We start from the raw sequence: 19,704 nt of genomic DNA, 5'->3' as shown, positions 1-19,704 counted from the left end.
ATTCCTACCAGAGATTTATCCTATTTTTAGCTGTTCAGAATAATTTTACCCTCTCCAAACTGCTAGAGATTATTCTAGTTTGAGATAAAACACTAACTTAACATCTTAATGTGTATTTATTGTGGCATACATACACATCTGCTAAAAAGTCTAAGCAAGTAATAACATAAATAAGATGAGAACATTTAAATCCTTAAGACAATAAACCGTGATAGAATTGTTGTGTTAATTATAGATTATTCAGTTTAGTAGATAATCTGTTATTAAGGAGCTTAGTTTTTATATGGACTTGAAAACATACATAAAAATTTATTTATTTATTTATTTATAATGGAGATTGAACCCAGGGATGCCCTACTACTGAGCCTGCATCTCCAGACCTTTCGTTTTTTTGTTTTGAGACAGGGTCTCGCCAGGTTGCATAGGCTGGCCTAGAAATGGTGATCCTCCAGCTCCTGAGTTGCTGGAATTACAGGTGTGTGCCAGTGCACTGGACTCTAGACAGCATATGTTTAATAAAGACATACTGAGTTGCTAAGTGTTGGTGTGCATTAGTACTGCTTTATGTACTTTTTTTTTTTTTAATCTGGTGGAGTTACTTTATTGACTTTTAAAAGAGCTCTCACTTGGTTAAGAAATAAGAAAAAGAGATGCTAATAATTTAAACAAATAACTTTTAAACTTTCATATTTTATCATGATAGCAGAATTTGAAGGTTGTATTTGTTACAGAATCTGAGCTATAAAGTATTGACTTCATTTTGTAATTAAGCAAAACTTAGTTACATATTTGATAAATACTGTACATAAAATATTATATAATTAATGTACTTTCTTTACTTCTTACCTGAGTTCTTTGAACTTAGACATTAATTGGAACTATATCATGATAATAGTATCTATCATCAGATCCAGAGTCTGAGCCGAATTTTGTACTGTGCAGTGCCATTCTTTTTGGTTACTAAAAAATAGTACTTCAGCATAAATCCCAAATGTCAAAATTCAAATAGTTGATATAGTATTTAATCTGTTTAACTGCAGGAAATGAAGAACAATGTCAGTCTAGTCATTTGTTTTGTATTTATATTTCACCACACATGCTTACATGCACCCCGCCCCCACATGTCCTTTATATAAATGCCAGTGTGAACATATTTGATTTGATTCCATAATCCTTTTGGAGACAAATTATGACTTTAGGAAAATAATGTTTGGTAAGTTGATGTTGGTGTACCAGTTAAATCTGTGAATCAATTACATTTATTATGACTATGAAATATTAATATCTTTTATTGTTACCTAGCTTACTTACAAGGAATTATTTACTCATCCAGCTACACACACACACACACACACACACACACACATATACACACATACATATACTTACTTATTTATTATTTGATACTGGGGATTGAACCCAGGAGTGCTTAACCACTGAGTCACATCCTCAGCCCTTTTTTATGTTTTATTAGAGAGAAAGGGTCTCACTGAGTTGCTTTGGGCTTCGCTAAGTTGCTGAGGCTGGGTTTGGACTCACAATCCTCCTGCCTTAGCCTCCTGAGTCACTGGGATTACAGGCGTGCACTATAGTGCCTGGCTACAAATTTTATAATACTGTACCATTATGCATAGTGTTCCTTAGACTTGCTCAAGTGCTAGTTGAAAACTTTACAATTTTTTTCTGTTGAGGATTTGATTTGGAGCCTCTGTGTGCTAGTCAAGAAGTACATCCCAACCTTTTTTATTTTATTTTGAGATAGGGTTTTGCTGAATTATTGGATGGATTTAAGCTTGTGATCCTCCTGCCTCAACTTCCTGAGTAGCTGGGATTACAGACATGTGCCATTGCACCTTGCTGTAAACATTTTAAAAATTAGTTTTGTCTTGGTTTAAAAGAGATAATATCTACTACTCTACTTAGTTCTGATATTCTGCTTTGGAATACTTAGTTAATAGCTGATAAATAGAGGTAGTAAATAAATTCTGCAGCTGTAAATTAAATGTCACCTATGTAGACATGTTTTAGGCCACTCTCAGTATTTTTAAGATGACTGTTCCTAATATGGCTAGTACCAATTTTCAAACAAAGTAGATTCTTATTTAGACTTATATGTGGCTTCATTATGGTAAAGAAAATAAGAGAGAAATTAAAAGGGCTTTGTTCATGAGAGTCATACATTACTTGGATTTGAGTTTTCTTTTGCAGAATTTAGAAAAGATCCATGTGAAATAAATTAAAACTATAGTGAGAGTATATCAAAACTGAACAGCCTCTTCTATAACAGGCATGATTTTAATGTATGGATTAATCACTATACTGATAATAAGCCACATGTGGATACCATAAAACTTTTTCGTAAGGACTATGTGGCACTTTCTATTTGAATCATTATGTGCATTTAAAAATAAATTGATTTTGGGGTTGGGGGTATAGTATAGCTCAGTAGTAGGATGCCTAGCATACATGAAGTCCTGGGTTTGATTCTTGGCATGATACACATACATGCACACACACACAATAGATAGATAGATAGATAGATAGATAGATAGATAGATAGATTTTTGAAAAAGCTATTGGTTTAGATAGTTCATGGTTTGGACTTCCTTTTACTTAATTTGAATAACTGTTTTGTGCATCTGTCCTCACTCAACTATATCTAGTATATATGTATACTATATTTATCTAGTATATAGTGTATATGCAGTGACCTATAACTGTGTCTTCTGACTCCAACTTTGTCACGTTCTCTATTTGCTATGATAGATGTATATATTGCGACTTTGTCTTGTTATATTTAGAAAGTGTTCTTTAGACTGGGGGTGTAGCTGAGAGGTTGAGTGCTTATCTAGCATGTCTAAGGTCTTGAGTTCAATCTCACCAGCACAAACAAAGGAGGGGGGGAGTATTAGTCATTTCACTTTTACAAAGTACATGTAGAGTACATGTTTGCTCTTGCTAGGATTACTATCTGTATATTTAGATTATTTTTAAACTAATTAATTTTTTTTAATTTTTAATTTTTTTCACTGAACATGGGCACAATACCTTTGTTTTATTTATTTATTTATTTAATGTGGTGCTGACGATCTAACCCAGTGCCTCACATGTGCAAGGCAAGTGCTGTACCACTGAGCCACAACCTCAGCCCCTAAATTAATTATTGATAATTAATTTAAAAATATACATAGTTGAAAATAAGATATATTTTAGATTAGTTTTAAACACACGTGTGTATATTATTATTATATTATTATTATTGTTAATAATAATATTATTATATATATATGAAAATATATGAAAAATTTAAGGACAATAACATAAAATTCAGGTTTAAAATATCCTATCATGGGAATCCATTAATTGAAAAGCTTTTATAGAAAAGATTTTATCAGGTGGATTAATTTTTGCAGATTAGTATTATCAGTCATGACACTTCTCTTGCTTGCTCCCTAGGATACTTTATTGCTGAAAATGTAATTAGGCTATTGGTATAGTTTTCAACTTGTCAGCTTCTATTGCAACTGAAATGAAATTTGCTATATATTTGTTTTAGTCAGCTTTTTCCGCTGGCTGTGACTAAAAGACCTGACAAGAACAATTTTAGAGGAGGAAAAGTTTATTTCAGGGCTCAGATTTTAGAGGTCTCAATCCATAGACAGCTGACTCAGTTCCTCATGGTTGTGGTGACCCTGAACATGGTGGAAGAGTATGGTGGAGGGAAGCAGCTCATATGATGATTAGGAAGCAGAGAAAGAGACTCCACTTGCCAGATACAAAATATACCCCAAAGGCGTGCCCCCAGTGATCCAATTCTCCAACCACATCCTACTCACCTTCAGCTACCACTTAATTAATCCCATCAGGGATTAATTCACTGATTGGATTAAGACTCTTATCACCCAATCATTTCTCCTCTAAACCTTCTTGCATTATCTCACACATGAGCTTTTGGGGGACACCTAATATCTAAACCATAACGATATTAAAAGATGACTACTTGAGAAAACTGCTATTTCTAAGGCATTTGAAAATTTCCAGCAGGAGTCAGAATGTTAAAAAATTGTGAGATCTTCTCACTCTTGTGTGCCTTGAATCTTTTCTGATATTAAAAAAAAAAGCTAGTAGGGAAAATAGTGGAAAGAAAGTGGTTATTAGAGTCAGAAGGGAAACTTCAGAAGGTACACATGTGAGTTACTTTCCTGTTTTTTACTTTGTTTTTCTAAGTTTTGTGTTCTTAGAGAAGTCATTTGATTTCTCAAATTTTCAATTTACAAAAGGATTATAAAATGTTTTCTTTCCCAAGTCATAGAGTTTAGACTAAATGAAATACTGGGAGTGCTTTATGAACTAGAACTTGTTTAACAGATGATTGATTAAAAGAAAAGAAACAAGGTATGTCCACTACTTGAAATAGAAAATTAGAAAAGCTGACCAGCAAAATGTTTCAAGATACTTTCATTCAAACCTTTTACTGTCCTTCTGAACAGAGATGTTGCAAATGTTGGCACATACTAACCATTTTTAGAGTTTCTACTTCTTATTTAGTAATTTTATTTTATTTTTTGGGACTGGGGATTGAACCCCCAGGGGTGCTTAACCATTGAGCCTTTTTTTTTTTTTTTTTTTTTTTTGAGACTGAGTCTCCCTGAGTTGCTTAGGGCCTTGCTAAGTTGCTGAGGCTGGCTTTGAATTTGCCATCCTCCTGCCTCAGCCTCTTGAGTTGCTAGGATTACAGGTGTCCACCACCATCCTGGTTTCTTTAATCTTTTAACATAGTGTGATTTAAGAAAAATTCAACTTTGTAGGGAGAAAGAATCTCCAAATTTTTACTATGTTTTATTTCTTATGGCAGCATTTGTATTGGGCATAGAAAGCAGAAACTTGATCAGTGTATATCACTGTTATTTTGATAAACTTGCTACAGTTTTTGTCATTTTGATAAACTTGTTACAGTTTTTTTTTTTTCTTCCCTGTTTGTAAGGAAGTCTATCATTGTCGAAGACAAATAAAATACAGCAAAGACAAGATGTGGTATTTGGCAAAATTGGTAAGCTAAAATAACTATTACTATATAATGCTTAATAACAAAGCCATGAATCCCCCCCATTATTTGAACAATAAATACATACCTGTTCTGATTTTCCCCAACAGTGAGGAAATATAGCTGCATAATACATAGCTGCATAATACATGTTCAGATAATAAGATAATTTAAAAAGTGATTGTTCAGAGAAGTATGATTTTTGCATGTTTTAATCTTTCTTCTGAGAAACTAAATCACATTGATTTAGTTTTCAAAGGCACCAGGAGTCTGGCTGTAACCAGAGCATCCAGGAAGCTTACTTGCTTATCTGTAAAAGTTGATTTGATCCGTTTTAATACTGTTGATTTTTAAGTTTTTTTCCCCCCAAGGCATGACATTTATCAACGAGAGAAAAGCAGCAAATGTAGTTGCAATTCATCCTGCAGGTGGAAGAGATGCATTTAATGCTAATTGCAGTTGTTGCCAATTTGTGATCTTTTTGTCATGCCATTCTCTTTTAATGTACTTAAAACTATTACATCCCAGGCCTTACAGTTAAGGTGTTTAAGTTCACTTTTGATTTAAAGGTGGGTGGTATCCCTCTTCACACTTGTTTTCTTCTTGTTATGTGGATTTAATTCACTGTTTCTAGAAGTTATTCAGATTATTGTAAGCCTTTTTGCTTTTCACTGAAAAGGGAACATTGATTTTATAAACTAATTTGTTTATTCTCTCTGGTCTGTCACCCTTAATTCTAGATTCGAGGAATGTCCATTGACCAAGCTTTGGCTCAGTTGGAATTTAGTGATAAAAAAGGGGCCCAAATAATTAAAGAGGTAAGTTTGTCAAGCTGGGAATGGAGGAGATAAGGACATGCAGCTATCTTTCAGGTGTTAGTAAACTCAGCTCAAGTCCTGAATTTCCCGAATCTTCTGGTGTAAGTATTCACTCTATATAATACTGATTTAGATTTAAACTTAGTTTTGTTAATTTTTTCCTCAGGAATGTGGTATGCTTCAAGCATTTTTTTCTTAAGATGCTTTTATTTGCACCATGCATTTATTTATTTTTAGTCTATGAAGTGATTACCTTATTTTTAATGATTTGGTGTGATTTTTTTAGAAGATTCTTTTGGGAGAGGGGATCAATTCCAAGAGAGAGCCTATGATTTTATAACTAGCTGAATAGAAGGAGCAGTGGAATGGAACTGTGGAGAATTGGAATCTCGTCCTTTCTCTTACATTTTTCCTGTGACCTTGGACAAGACATTTATCCTGTCCAGTTTTGTTTTGCCTGTGTACACTAAGTGGAATTGGATCTGGTGGTTTCTACAGATCATGCCAACTCCTAGTGTAGCTGATTCACTAGGTACAAATGTGCCAATGGCAGTGGTGCTGACTCATTCTAGGCCCTGATGTTCCTTTTTCAAAAAGCTGAGTCACCATTATCCCTTATAGGTATTTCAGCATTATTTTTTCTCTCTTCAGTTAATTTGCCTCTAAAGTCAGTTCTTACTTTTCAGGTTGTAGTTGACTAGTTGAGATTGGTGAATTCAGGCCTCCCATATAGAGCTTGGTCTTGCGTGAACCAGTTCAAAATGCATTCGCCAAGTGTCTGTTGCTTAGCATTGGACCTCATTCTTTAAAGGAGTAAAAGATCTAGTTTCTGTTGTTTCTGACAAATTGTCCTATTTTTTAAAAAATGTGAGGAAGTTAACTTATTTGAAAATATCTATGGAGCATCAATTTATAATTTTAGATTTTTTTAAAAAAATAATTTTAGCTTTTTGATTTTGTGAACTGATATTGTTTATAGTTACTTTGGATCCAAAGTTTAGAATTTTCAATAAGATGTAGCTCTTGAATTTCTTGGACTTTTTGACGAGTTCCTGACTGAAAGGCATCGTGTGCCTTGTCACGAGCACTGCTTACAAGCACTGCCGTGTTCCTTTATGGCTTACACATGTCACTTAAAATCCAGCAGGATAGACTGCATTCCTGCAATAGCTATTCTTGTCTGAGGAGGGAAAGCTCACTGTATCCCTTATCCTTAGTACTTTCATCATTTGATTTTCTCTTTTTAAAACTGACTATAAAATGGAGGCCTGTGATTAGCAGTCATATTAACAGAGATAACAAGAGATGAGAAATTTAATTCTGTTTTAGTTCAGGATTAGCCGTATGAGAATGCCTTTCTTTTCCTTGTTTAAGGTTCTTTTAGAAGCACAAGATATGGCAGTGAGAGACCACAATGTGGAATTCAGATCCAATTTATATATAGGTAAGATTTTTAATATTCTTAGCATTAAAAGTGTCTTTCAGTGCTGATGCCATATCCCCTATCTAACGATAGTCTTTGATATCTAACTACTTAGGTTGCTTTGACAGTAAAAATTGCTGCCAGTGGCTTATTCTTCAACCTTAAACATATCGATGCTAATCTGTTATAAGTAATATTAACTACTGTTTTATTCTTGCCTGTTCTGAATGAGACTAGATCATGAAATCTCTTGCCAATAATTATTAAATAACCCATTTCAAGATGGGTACTAGCGTGATCCTTTAATCATACAAAAACTAAGAAAGAACATAGGTGATTAAAAAAAAAAAAAACATTAAATTCTTTGTCGACTGGAAGGCAGTGAGTAATCACATGTGGACTTAAAATATCTTTATATGTACCATGCCAGGTTCCTAAGCCATAAAAGTGTCTATAATTTAACCTTCAAGTTATCAGGATGGAAAATCTCTTGAACTGTCAAAGCCAAGGGAACTTGGAAGGTTCACTTGACCCAGATGTTTGTGTCTCTTTGTTATTATGTCCTAAACCATTATCTCTGCTTTTATGTGTTTGTTCCACATCAGATTCGATAAGTGTAGATGGAAATGTTTGGGAAGCGTGATGTGCTATACAAATAAATGTAGGGGATTCTTTGCAGCATACCTTCACACAGCTCTTGTCTTATGAGGAGATCAACAATTATGACAGAGCCATGGTAAAATGGACACTAGCTGGACTTATTTTTTTCCTTCCAGTTCAGCAGCAGTTACTCCTAACATCAGCAGTTTTCTGATCAAAGATGTTGCTCTTGAGGCAGAATTTTCTTCATCTGTCAAACCTACATATCAAAGAAGGATTATTTTATCTAAAGATATTCTAAATTTCAGATCCTGGGAACTGTTATTCTTCAGAAATTGGAGGGTTGGATAGGGCTGATACATTACAGGTGGAATTAGTTGTACTTTTAATTTTTCCAGCAATTAGATTAAAAAGAAATAATCTAAAATGTACTATGTCACATAATCTCTGCCCTACTGGAGATATTTTGCTTAAGTTAAAAAATCTCATCTCTGCTTACCCTAGAATTAATGCCAGCAACCATACCTCCTCCTTAAATTCAAATTAGTTATGGTTTTCAATTGAAATGTCTTACTTTAAAGCTGACTTCTTTATAACTAATTTTATTCTGATACATGCACAAATGTAGAGGGAAATCAAATTGGCAACTCAGAAGATGCAGGGCCATAGTAGTTCAAAATCATGAGCATTTTCTTCTGGAAGCAACATGCATAAATATTAGGAAAGAGCCCAGAATCATTAGATGGGATGAAGAGGATAAGGAGTCAACCCATTTGCTTAAAACCTTGGTGACCTTTCCTGCTCTGTGATTCTGAATATCAAATCAAATTTAATTAATTTTATTCAATTTCATAGGGATATGAGATACTTAGCAGTTAGACTTTGTAATGGATTCAGATACAAATGAAATTGGGATTGTCTTTAAATCTTTTTCACAAACTTTCTTTAAATCCTTTTCAATAATTATAGTAAAGAGAGTCTCAATAATTATGGTAAAGAGAGAGAGAGAGAGGGAGGGGAAAAGATAGGCAGGGGAGAGAGGGGTGCGCTGAGGAGCTTAAGTGAAAGAGCAAAGTCCAGTGTTGCCTTTAAGCAAAAATATACTTTACCAGTCCTATACAGATGGGCCTTTAATTCTGCTGAAAATCTCTGCCCCACCTACAGTCTGTTCAGTTTTGTGTATAAATAATTTTTCTTCAATAGGATTAAGAAGTTTGGATTTGTCTTAAAATTTTAAAAATTTATTAAGTCTTTTGATATGCCTACTTCCACAATCAAGAGATGAATACCCTCAGGCAGATGAAATATCTTTTTTCCATGTCATGTAGACATTCTATCACTATTTTTTGCCAAACTTATTAATAAGAATCCTATGAGGTTCTTACATACTCAGACCTTGCCACAATCCTACTGAACCAGAAACCCTAGGGGGCAGACCTGGGAAACTTTAATAAGCACCCTAGTGATTCTTATAAAATGTGGGAAACCAGTTATTTCATTTTGTTCTTGGAAAGGTATAGTCATTTCATTTCATAGACTTCTCTTAGAATTTTGAAAGACTAATTACTTATTGGCTGCCATTTTGGTTTATTAATGGCTCTTTCAGGGCCCTGAAATAAGTGTACATATTTAAAGGAAAATGCTTTTTTGGTTCTCATTATAAGGTGATTCCTTCAGATGCCTGTCATCGTTCTAAAGCTGATATCTGGTGTTGCACAACTACAGATTTAGAAAGTTCATTTCCTTTTCAAACTTATAGTGATGACTAACGACATTGTGAACAGAACTTAACAAGTGGACTGATGTCACTGTGTAGTGATTCATGGCATCTAAAATGATTCACTTAAGAGAAAGTGATCTGCTGCCTTTGTACATCAGTCTTCTGGGATTAGAGTGCTGAAATGGGAGTTGGGAGGACTTCTAATGTTAAAATGTTTAGATTCACATACAATCAAAACATTGACAATATTTTAAATATATGATACCTATTGGGTATTATCTTAGAAGCATAGGTCATTCCCATTTTTGTGATGTTTTAATGTTTTCTTTCATTTAAAAATTATTTGAATACTTAAACTGTGCATACCACCTACATAATTGGTAATGATAAACCTTATATATCAGTTTAAAACATCTAGCACATGTAATTTTGTTCTTTGACAGTAATATTCTTTTGGAAGGATACATAAGTTCTAAGTTGGAGCAAAACCATATATACCATTAGCATTATATGCATTTTGGAAAACTTTGAAACTTGTATCAGAATTTGAGTAAATTTCTAAGGATATAATTATTTAATAATGATATTAATTAGCAGAGGATGATTTTCACAATAATTTCTGTTCTTTGTGGATTTTTTGGCGGTAGTACAAAAGGAATGTAAGTGGTTGAGGAAGAGATTTCTACATATGAAAAATAAGCATTTATAAAGATAGTGTTTGATTTGGGACCTAAAAGAGTAATACAGAGACATGCTATCAGTATGGGTTAGAGTAGTCATGGATATTTTCCAGGAAAGTTTGGCCTTTGTGGGTAGGTTTTGGGAAACTGGAGTAGGGTCTAGGAGAAGAGCATATTTTTAAAGTGGGGTAACCATTTAAGCAAAGGCACATAGACTAGAAGGAGCAGAAACTGTGTGATATAACTATGAGTGGGACAAAGTGAAGGAGGTGGAGTAGATGTAATTGGAAGAGTAGAGTAGGCTAGGCCTAGGTTTCTAGGGGGCTGAACATGGTAGGTTGTGGCATTTGCTTGAAGCTACATTGAAGAGGAATCACAGGAAGTTTTTGGGCAAGAGATTTATGTTATTAAAGTTAAGTTCACTGAGACTATTAACTATAAGCAGTGGTTTTGAAATTGTCCTCAGAGGGGCCTTTGAGATAGGGCCCATGATATCTTGGTCATGTTATACCCTTGGAGCCCATTATTGAGCCTGGTACCCAGTGGGTACTCAGTAAATATTTGTCAAGTGGAGTGGCACCATTGTGAGTCTTTCCCCACCTGTTTCAATGAGAACAGATTCACATGACAGTGGTGTCTATCTCTATATTGTGCCATTTTAGTTGCAGTGGTTCCATAACAAAGGCAGTTTGAAACCCCTAACATAGAGGACTAGTGGAGGAGAGATTACTCAGCTTTTCATTACTGTAAGAAACACCTGAGACCAGTCAGTTTAAAAAGAGGAAAGTTTAATTTTAGCCATAGTTTTGGAGGTTTTAGGCCATGGTCATCAGGCCATGACCCTATTGCTTTTTGGCCACTTGTAAACCTGCACATCATGGTAGCAGCATGTGGTGAAACCTTTTACCTCAGGGCTGGAGGTGAAGAAAGAATGAGACAGGTTCCTGCAGTACCTTCAAGGGCACGCCCCCAATGACCGGAAAACCTCCCTCTAGGCTTCATCTCCCAAAGTTTCTGTCACCTCCCAAGAGCACCAAACTGGGGACTAATCCTTAAACATGCATGGGTTTTGGGGGGACATTCCAGATCTAAACCATAGCAGTGGCTGTTGTGAGCATTCCTGTTACTGGATAATAAAGAATATTGGCTTTTCAGAAGAATTTGTTTTGACACAAAGAAATGATGGCATTGTGTGGTGAAAGATGGGTAGGTGACCTTTCATGGCTTTATGATGGAATCATGGCTGGTACTTGGCAGGTATTGTGTTTCTGTTCTTGTGCAGACCTGCTCTGAAGTTTGTGCTTGTGGGGAGATGGAAGGAAAATGGGAGTTTAAACATCTGTAGGGTTGATCATTGTATTTTGATGGATTGTATAGTGTGCGCAGTTGACTAGTTTCAATGCTTCTTCGCTAGAGTTGTGTTCCTTATCTTCAGTGTATTTGGAGATTGGTGCTCTCGTAGGGTGCAGTAGCAGTTTTAGATAGAAGTAGCCATCTTGTTTGTAAAATGCTTTTTAGAAATCTCCTGCTCACTTCTGTTTCACCATTCATTTGTAGGTTTCCACCAGGCAGGTTGATCCAGGGAACCTAGTGCTTACTCAAAAGTGTGTAAGGCTGCTATTTTTGTTGTTTGTTTTTAAATATGTTCTAATTAATTACACATGACAGTAGAAAATGCACTTTGACATGTCCTACATAAATGGAGTATAACTTCTCATTCTTCTGGTTGTACATGATGTAGAATCACACTGATCATATAGTCATATATGTACATACAGTAATAATGTCCAATTCATTCTACTGTTATTCCTACCGCCATACCCCTTCTTCTCCCTTTACTCCCTCTGTCTAATCCAAAGTACCTCTATTCTTCCCTAGTCCCCCACACCCTTATTGTGAGTTAGCATCCACTTATCAAAGAAAACATTTGGCTTTTAGTTTTTTGGGATTGGCTTTTTTCGTGTAGAATGATATTCTCCAGCTCCATCCATTTACTGGCAAATGCCATAATTTCATTCTTTTTTTTAAGGCTGCGTAATACTCCATTGTGTATACATACCACACTTTATCCATTCATATGTTGAAGGGCACCTTGGTTGGTTCCACAGTTCAGCTATTGTGAATTGAACATTGATGAGGCTGTTATCACTGTAGTATGCTGATTTTATATTCTTTGGGTATAAACTGAGGAGTGGAATAGCTGGGTCAAATGGTGGGTCCATTTCAAGTTTTCTGAGGAATCTCCATATTGCTTTCCAGAGTGGCTGCACTAATTTGCAGTCCTATCAGCAAGGTATGAATGTACCTTTTCCCCCACATCCTTGCCAACACTTATTGTTGCTTGTATTTTTGGAGTGAGATGATGAGTGGAGTGAGATGATGAAGTCTTAGAGTAGTTTTGATTTGAATTTCTCTAATTGCTAGAGATGTGGAACATTTTTTCATATACTTATTGACTGATTGTATTTCTTCTTCTGTAAAGTGCCCATTCAGTTCCTTAGCTCATTTATTGATTGGGTTATTTCTTTTTTTTTTTTTTTTTTGTTTTGTCTTTATTTTGTTTATTTATTTTTATGTGGTGCTGAGGATTGAACCCAGGGTCTCACATGTGAGAGGCGAGTGCTCTACCCATGAGCCACAACCCCGGCCCCCTGATTGGGTTATTTAAAAAATTTTTTTGGTCTTAAGTTTTTTGAGTTCTTTATATATCCTGGAGATTAATGCTCTATCTGAGGTGCATATGGTAAAGATTTTCTCCCATTCTGTAGGCTCTCTCTTCAGGTTGTTGATTGTTTCCTTTGCTGAGAAGAAGCTTCTTAGTTTGATTCATCCCATTTATTGAATTTTGATTTTATTTCTCGCACTTTAGGAGTCTTGTTAAGGAAATCAGTTCCTAACCTGGTATGGTGAAGATTTGGACCTACTTTTTCTTCTATTAGGTGCAGGGTCTCTGTTCTCATGCCTGAGTCTTTGATCTACTTTAAGTTTTGATTGTGCATGGTAAGAGATAGGGGTTTAATTTCATTTTGCTACATGTGGATTTCCAGTTTTCCCATCACCAGTTGTTGAAGAGGCTGTCTTTTCTGCAATGTATATTTTGGCACCTTTGTGTAGTATGAGATAACTGTGTTTATGTGGGTTTGTCTCTGTGTCTTCTATTCTGTACCATTGGCCAAGTGTCAGTTTTGGTGCCAATACCATGCCGTTTTTGTCATTATGGCTCTGTAGCGTAGTGTAAAGTCTGGTGGTGTTATGCCTCCTGCTTCACTCATCTTGCAAAGGATTTCTTTGGCTCTTTGAATCTCTTATTTTTCCAAATGAATTTCATGAAGCTGTTTTCTTTCTGAAAATTCTTACTAATGTTTTCAGTGCTGAGTAGATGGAGTTGGTGTAAAGGCAGTGACACTTCACTGAGACCTTAGGCAGCTTTCGTAATCACTTTCATCCTTAGCTTTCTCTCTGGCAAAGCTCGGAGGAGCTTCTGCTGGAACCCACTCCAGGACAGGGTGTTGTGGTTACAGGATTGTCCATATTACTTAGATATCGTCCTTGTATTTATAAAGTTAGATTATAGTAAGAATGTAGGAATACCAAGTGTTGAAATGGATGGGTTGATATACATTCTGTAAAATTTACTTTCTTAAAAGGCTTATTAACTCTAAAAGTAACTGACTAAATATATTTAGGAAATAGTAGAAGGTGGCTACTACTAAGAGTGAACAAGTGATCAGTCTCTTACGTACTATTTAAAAGATTTCTTCAGAATTCCGAGGTTAGACTTTGATAGGCCACATGACAGAGGGGAGCTGAGGGTGAGGTTGTGCTATCCACATTCCTAAAACTGGCTGTGAATCAAAATTTCAGATGGGAGTATTTGCTAGGGATTTGATTTCGAAGACCCACTTTAAATATACTAAATTAGAATCCTCAGAGATGGGGGTATCAGTGTCATATTTTAAATGTGTTCCCTAGGTTAGTCTGGTATAGTCTTAGGGGCAAATTTGGGAACCCCTGACTCCAGTGGCTTGTCATCACAAGTATAGAAGAATCAATTAGAACTCTTGACCCCAGCCTGCAGGGCCCTGCGTAACCTGTCCCTTTCTTCATCTCGGATTCCTTTCTATTTTTTGTGCCACACTTACCCTTGCTTAATATAGTTTAGCATGCTGGTCTTTTTTTCTTCCTAAAACAAGCCAAGTACATTCCTTCCAAATGTTCCCTCTGCCTGGAATACTTTCTCCTTAGACATTTGCTGGAATGACTCATTCTCACCTTAGATCAAATGTTTCTTCCTCAGGGATGCCTCTTGACATCCTCAATGTGAAGTTGCCCCCACCATCGCATCAATCTCTGTCACATCTCTGATTTAATTAATTCATTGTACTTGCTACCAACCAGAATGACTGTGTTTTCCCCCTCCAGAATGTGAGTGGTGTGGCGGTAGGGGCCTCACCTTATCTTGTTTCTTCAGCACCTAGAATAGTGCTTGGTCCTTGGTGCTCAGGAAGTACTTGTGTAGAGATGAGCCTACTTCAGCCAGCCAATGAGGCTCATGTAATGAATGCTAGGATCTAGGTGAGGAAAGGTCACGGGTTGCTCCACTGATCAAGCTGTGGTCTTGTGGGGAGCAGTCATTTCCTGTAACTCTCTTTTTCCTCCCTTGTAGCTCAGTCCACCTCAGGGCGAGGCCAGTGCCTGAAACGCATCCGTTACCATGGCAGGGGTCGCTGTGGGATCATGGAGAAGGTTTATTGCCATTATTTTGTGAAGCTGGTGGAAGGACCCCCACCTCCACCCGAGGCACCGAAGACAGCAGTCGCCCATGCCAAGGAGTACATTCAGGAGCTTCGCAACCGGACCATCATTCACACTCTGTGATGGTGAAATTCAGACTCCACAGTGTATATATTTTGTCATTTATTTTTTAAAAATAAAAATTAAAGACAACTGCTTTTTACGATTTGTTGTGGAATTATTGAAACGTGGTATATAACTGCATATTTTATATGAATATTTATAAGGTCTTGCCCATCTCTCTTGAGCCTCTGGGTATGTTTGTGTGCATTTGGAAGCTCGAAGGGGAAGTTAGCTTTCAACTTCAGTTGCAGAATGTATTTCAGAAGGGTTTCTGAGTGTCTTTTGAAGGGAATATTAGCTTTTCAACCAGTGTCCTGCAGATGGCAGCTTCTGTACAGGGATTGAATAGAATGTTCTAAGAAGCTCGTCCTAATTCACTTGATTTCCCCTTGGGGCCAGGGGATGGTGTCGTGGGGTAAGTGTGGCTGCATGTTGCTTCTTTACAGTATTTTAGGGCACTTTCAGCAGTTCTGTTTTCCTTTCACCCTCAGTGTAGACTGGTGTGGGAATGATTATATATTCCTTTACTGTTCTAGCAGTAACTTTAAATTAGAGGAGTTAAGTATACTAATCGAAAACTCCATAAACTCTTCAAATTTCAAGCTTGTTTAAATAAAGCCCATTTTCCTCTCCTAGCAACAGTACTTTGGATATCTTGTTCAAGACTGATTTATTTTTCAAGGTGAATTCAATTGCCGAGAGGGGACTTGAACCAACCTCAGCATTGCATTCTAAAATGAAACAGTAGGTGGCACTCACTCACCTCCTTTTTAGCAGAAAATTGATCTTATCAGATTAAAATGTTCAGCACTACCTGGTTTCCTTTGATATGCATGTTTTCATTGACAAGAGTCACTCTTTGTCCATAGCTATGTGAATAATGTATCTCATACTTTTATAGGCAGAGAAAGGTTCTAAGGTGCTTGCTTGTTAATGCAGACTTGTGGGCCCTACTCCAGTGATTCTGATTCATTAGGTCTTATGGAGGGGCTAGTTCCAAAAATCTATGTTTTAAACAGGCACTTCCAGGCAATTCTGTTTTAGGGGACTACGTTCTGAGAACACTCCTGTAGGAGAACGAAGAATGTAGTTTAGTGCCATTTGGAATCAGTAATAGCCAGTACTTACTGCAATCCCTTTATTGGCCAAGCTCTGTGCTAGTTTTGTAGTAACTCTTCACAACATCCTGCAAACCTAAATATTGTTTTGCCACTTTATAAAGGAAGAAACCAAAGCATACAAATAACTATCAGAGTCACACAGTGTGTGTATGTATGTATATATGCTGTGACTTAAATTAGGTTTCCAAAGAACCTGGCTCTGCATTCCTAACAAAAGCTGGGTTTTTGTTTCTCTCCAGTTAAAGTAAAAGGCTTCAGGGCTCAATGGAAGAAGCCAAAGTTTAGGGTGGACTTCCTCTGGATCCTGAGCCTTACAGTATGGAGTCATGGAAATAACACTGGTGTGTAAAGGCCAGTCTTCATTCTAGTCCTTGGGTGTTCCTTACCTACAAAGAAGACCCTCGGCAAGTCCTTTCCCTGCTGGTCTCCATTTCGCTCATCTATAAAACGAAACTTAGTGTTCTCTGAGGAATTACTTGAAGAATATGTTAAAAAATGCAAATTCCTGGGTTCTGCTCTGAAACTGAGTGAGTCAGAATCTCTGGTGTGGGAGACCAGGAAACACCTGTCCCAGTGGTTTGCTTGTTGAAAGACTGGGCCAGAGGATCCCTGTTCTGTTTCAGCATAGGTGCTCCATGATTCTCAGCCTTGGAGCTTAGAGGTCCTCAGATTTGACTGAAATAAACCAGATGGTGGTGTGAATGCCATAACTGTAAATTATGTAAATGAAAGTACTGCTTTAGTCAGGCTATGAAAGCTGTTTTGAAAAAGGTAAGGGAAAAATTGAGCTTTTTTTTTTTTTTTTTTTTTTTTTATGGTGCTAGGGATTGCATGATAAGCACATGCTCTACCACTGAGCTTCACTCCCAGACCTCTCACTCTGGATTCTAATGAAGAAAATTTGTTTGTGATCTAAGGTAAAAGCCTTAGATTTTGGAACTACTGTGGTGTATTTTGAAGTATTAATAGCTAATGTAGCATTTACCATGTATGTGGTGCCATTTTAAGCACCTTATGTGTATTGTCTCAGTGGACTTTTCCCATTGTGACTGTGATGTAGTAGAAAACATCTGGTGAGTTTCCATGGCTGAGCATGTACTGACTGACATAAAAGAGCGTTGTGGTCCCCAGTCGAAGTTTAACTTTAGTTTTCAGAACTGATGTCCAATATTCTTGATTAATGTCAGTCACTGAATCCTTGTAATTTCCTTTATCAAAAAATTTTGACAGACTTAAACTTTTGTTGCTTGAGTGGGTCACGTTTAGAAGCACACTGACCCCACAAGCATACAGCTCAACCAGTGATCAGCTGGTGAAGAAAGGTGCCCAAGTAACCTCCACTAGGTCAGAAAAGAACATTCATAGCGACTCTGGTACCCTTCCTGCCCCCTCTAGGCACTGCCCACTCTCTGCTCCCCAAAGATAACCATTATTCTAACCTGGTATGTATATTTTTCTGAGTTGTCAGCTTTTTTTTTTTTCAAACTTGGCAAAATTAATTGGAAAATCATCATACTTGTTGTGCCGAGGTATAGCTAATGAACAGAGTAAAGCTGACCACTGCCCAGTGGAGCTCACACTGAGATGGAAGAGACTGTAAATCAGTCATAGCAAGTGTTTGCTGGGTTGCATACGAACATGAAGGGATCAGAGACGGGAGCAGACTTAACTGGTGATCTGGAAAACAGTTTTTTGTTGTTCGTTTGTTACTTGAAGAGATGCAATAAGAGGTAAGGGTCAAAACAGCCAATATGTGAATCAGTGAAGAGTTATATTGACTGGAAAGGTTTTGCTGTTCAGAGTATGAACATAAGGCTCATTTCTTTCCTTCACAAGATATAGGATATAGTATGGTATATATACTATTTTTGTAGCTGAGTTGGATTCAGCAAATTTTATAAGGTTTTAAATCCCAGAGAAAGTCAGGTGAAATGTACCACAAACATTGCAAGTAAAATGAATGTGTTTATCTGACAGTTAAGAGAAATTAGATCTTTTCCATTCATTTTGTTTTAACCCAGGCTGCAAAAACAGTTTTAGTTGTTTACAAGGGCCTCAATTACATGTAGTTTTAAGATGAAATGTTTTTGGAGCATGTGAGTATCTAGATAGATTCCTAAGCAGGAGAAGGGACACAGGTGACATGACATTAAGAGAACTGGCACCTCTTAGGCCTCTGTTCCTGGTGTAACCGTCCAGGATCAGATTTCTTTTTGAAAGGTCTATGCTTTATTCTTATATTAAACCAACCTAGTGTGAATTCTCTTAATGTATAATTTAGAGCCAGGTGCAATGGTGCACACCCGTAATCTCAGCTACTGAGGCAGGAGAATTGCAATTTCTAGGCCAGCCTTGGTGATTTAGTGAGAACTTGTCTCAAAAAATGAAAAGAAGTGAGCACTGAGCTTTTTAGTTCAGTGTTGGTGTGGGAGGCCCCGGCATCAATCCCCAGTCATGACGGGGGGAAAGTATAATTTTAGGATATGTCTATTACAGTGGTGTAAATACTTTGAATAAAAGAGGAAATACTGGTAGACGGATTTTACTTGTATACTAATTTTTTTTTCTTTTAATGCTTCTTCATTAGAGATTTGAAAGAACAAATCATCGTTATTCCACTTTGGAAAGCAAGGGATGGCAACATGGAAAATCTAAAGAAAAATTGTTAAATGAACTGACTGTTATTTAATGTAAATGTGGAGGAACATATTCTGCAATCAATTTGAGAAAATTTCTAAACCTCTTAAAGGTCACCTAAAGGACTTAAAAAGAGCATACTACAGGGACACAGCCACATCAGTGTTTATAGCAGCACAATTCACAATAGCTCAACTGTGGAATCAACCTAGATGTCCTTCAGTAGATGAATGGATTAAAAAAATGTGGTATATATACACAATGGACTATTACTCAGCAATAAAAGAGAATAAAATCATGGCATTTGTAGGTAAATGGATGGAGTTAGAAAAGATAATGCCAACTTAAGTTAGCCAATCTCCCCAAAAAACAAATCTGAGTGTTTTCTCTGATATAAGGAGGCTGATTCATAGTGGGGTAGGGAGAGGGAGCATGGGAGGAATAGAGGAACTCTAGATAGGGCAGAGGGGTAGGAGGGGAGGGGAGGGAGCATGGGGTTATTAATGATGGTGGAATGTGGTGATCATTATTATCCAAAGTACAGGTATGAAGGTATACTTTGTATACAACCAGAGATATGAAAAATTTTGCTCTATATGTATAATAAATATTGTAATGCATTCCACTGTCATATATAAATAAAAGATCATTTATAAATTCCAGGTGCCCATGGTGGACCCTACAGTAAATAGTTGTGATTTTAATGATTTAAGTGTGTCTAGCCATAGTTCTTCACTCCTCCCTATATCCTTGCTCTTTGCACTGACTTTGCAGCTGCTCTGGAGGAAAGAGTCTTGGAATCTG

General features: G+C 36.6%; 1 protein-coding gene across 2 annotated transcripts in view; it reads left to right on the top strand.

Annotated features, from left to right (window-relative positions):
• Positions 1 to 15,242, top strand: part of Mrpl22 (mitochondrial ribosomal protein L22) — a 43,523-nt gene extending 28,281 nt beyond the window's left edge. For both annotated transcript variants that reach the window (XM_027938639.2, XM_071612030.1), the window contains 4 exons: positions 4,985 to 5,050; positions 5,785 to 5,862; positions 7,237 to 7,306; positions 14,952 to 15,242. In XM_027938639.2, coding sequence (XP_027794440.1) covers positions 4,985 to 5,050; positions 5,785 to 5,862; positions 7,237 to 7,306; positions 14,952 to 15,163 — 426 coding nt within the window. In that variant the 3' untranslated portion in view covers positions 15,164 to 15,242. The remainder of the gene's footprint in view (positions 1 to 4,984; positions 5,051 to 5,784; positions 5,863 to 7,236; positions 7,307 to 14,951) is intronic.
• Positions 15,243 to 19,704: the final 4,462 nt, after the last annotated feature.

The sequence above is a fragment of the Marmota flaviventris genome, chromosome 5, assembly GCF_047511675.1.
Source record: "Marmota flaviventris isolate mMarFla1 chromosome 5, mMarFla1.hap1, whole genome shotgun sequence".
Classification (NCBI taxonomy): Eukaryota; Metazoa; Chordata; class Mammalia; order Rodentia; family Sciuridae; genus Marmota; species Marmota flaviventris.
This window is presented reverse-complemented; position numbering and strand designations above follow the sequence as displayed.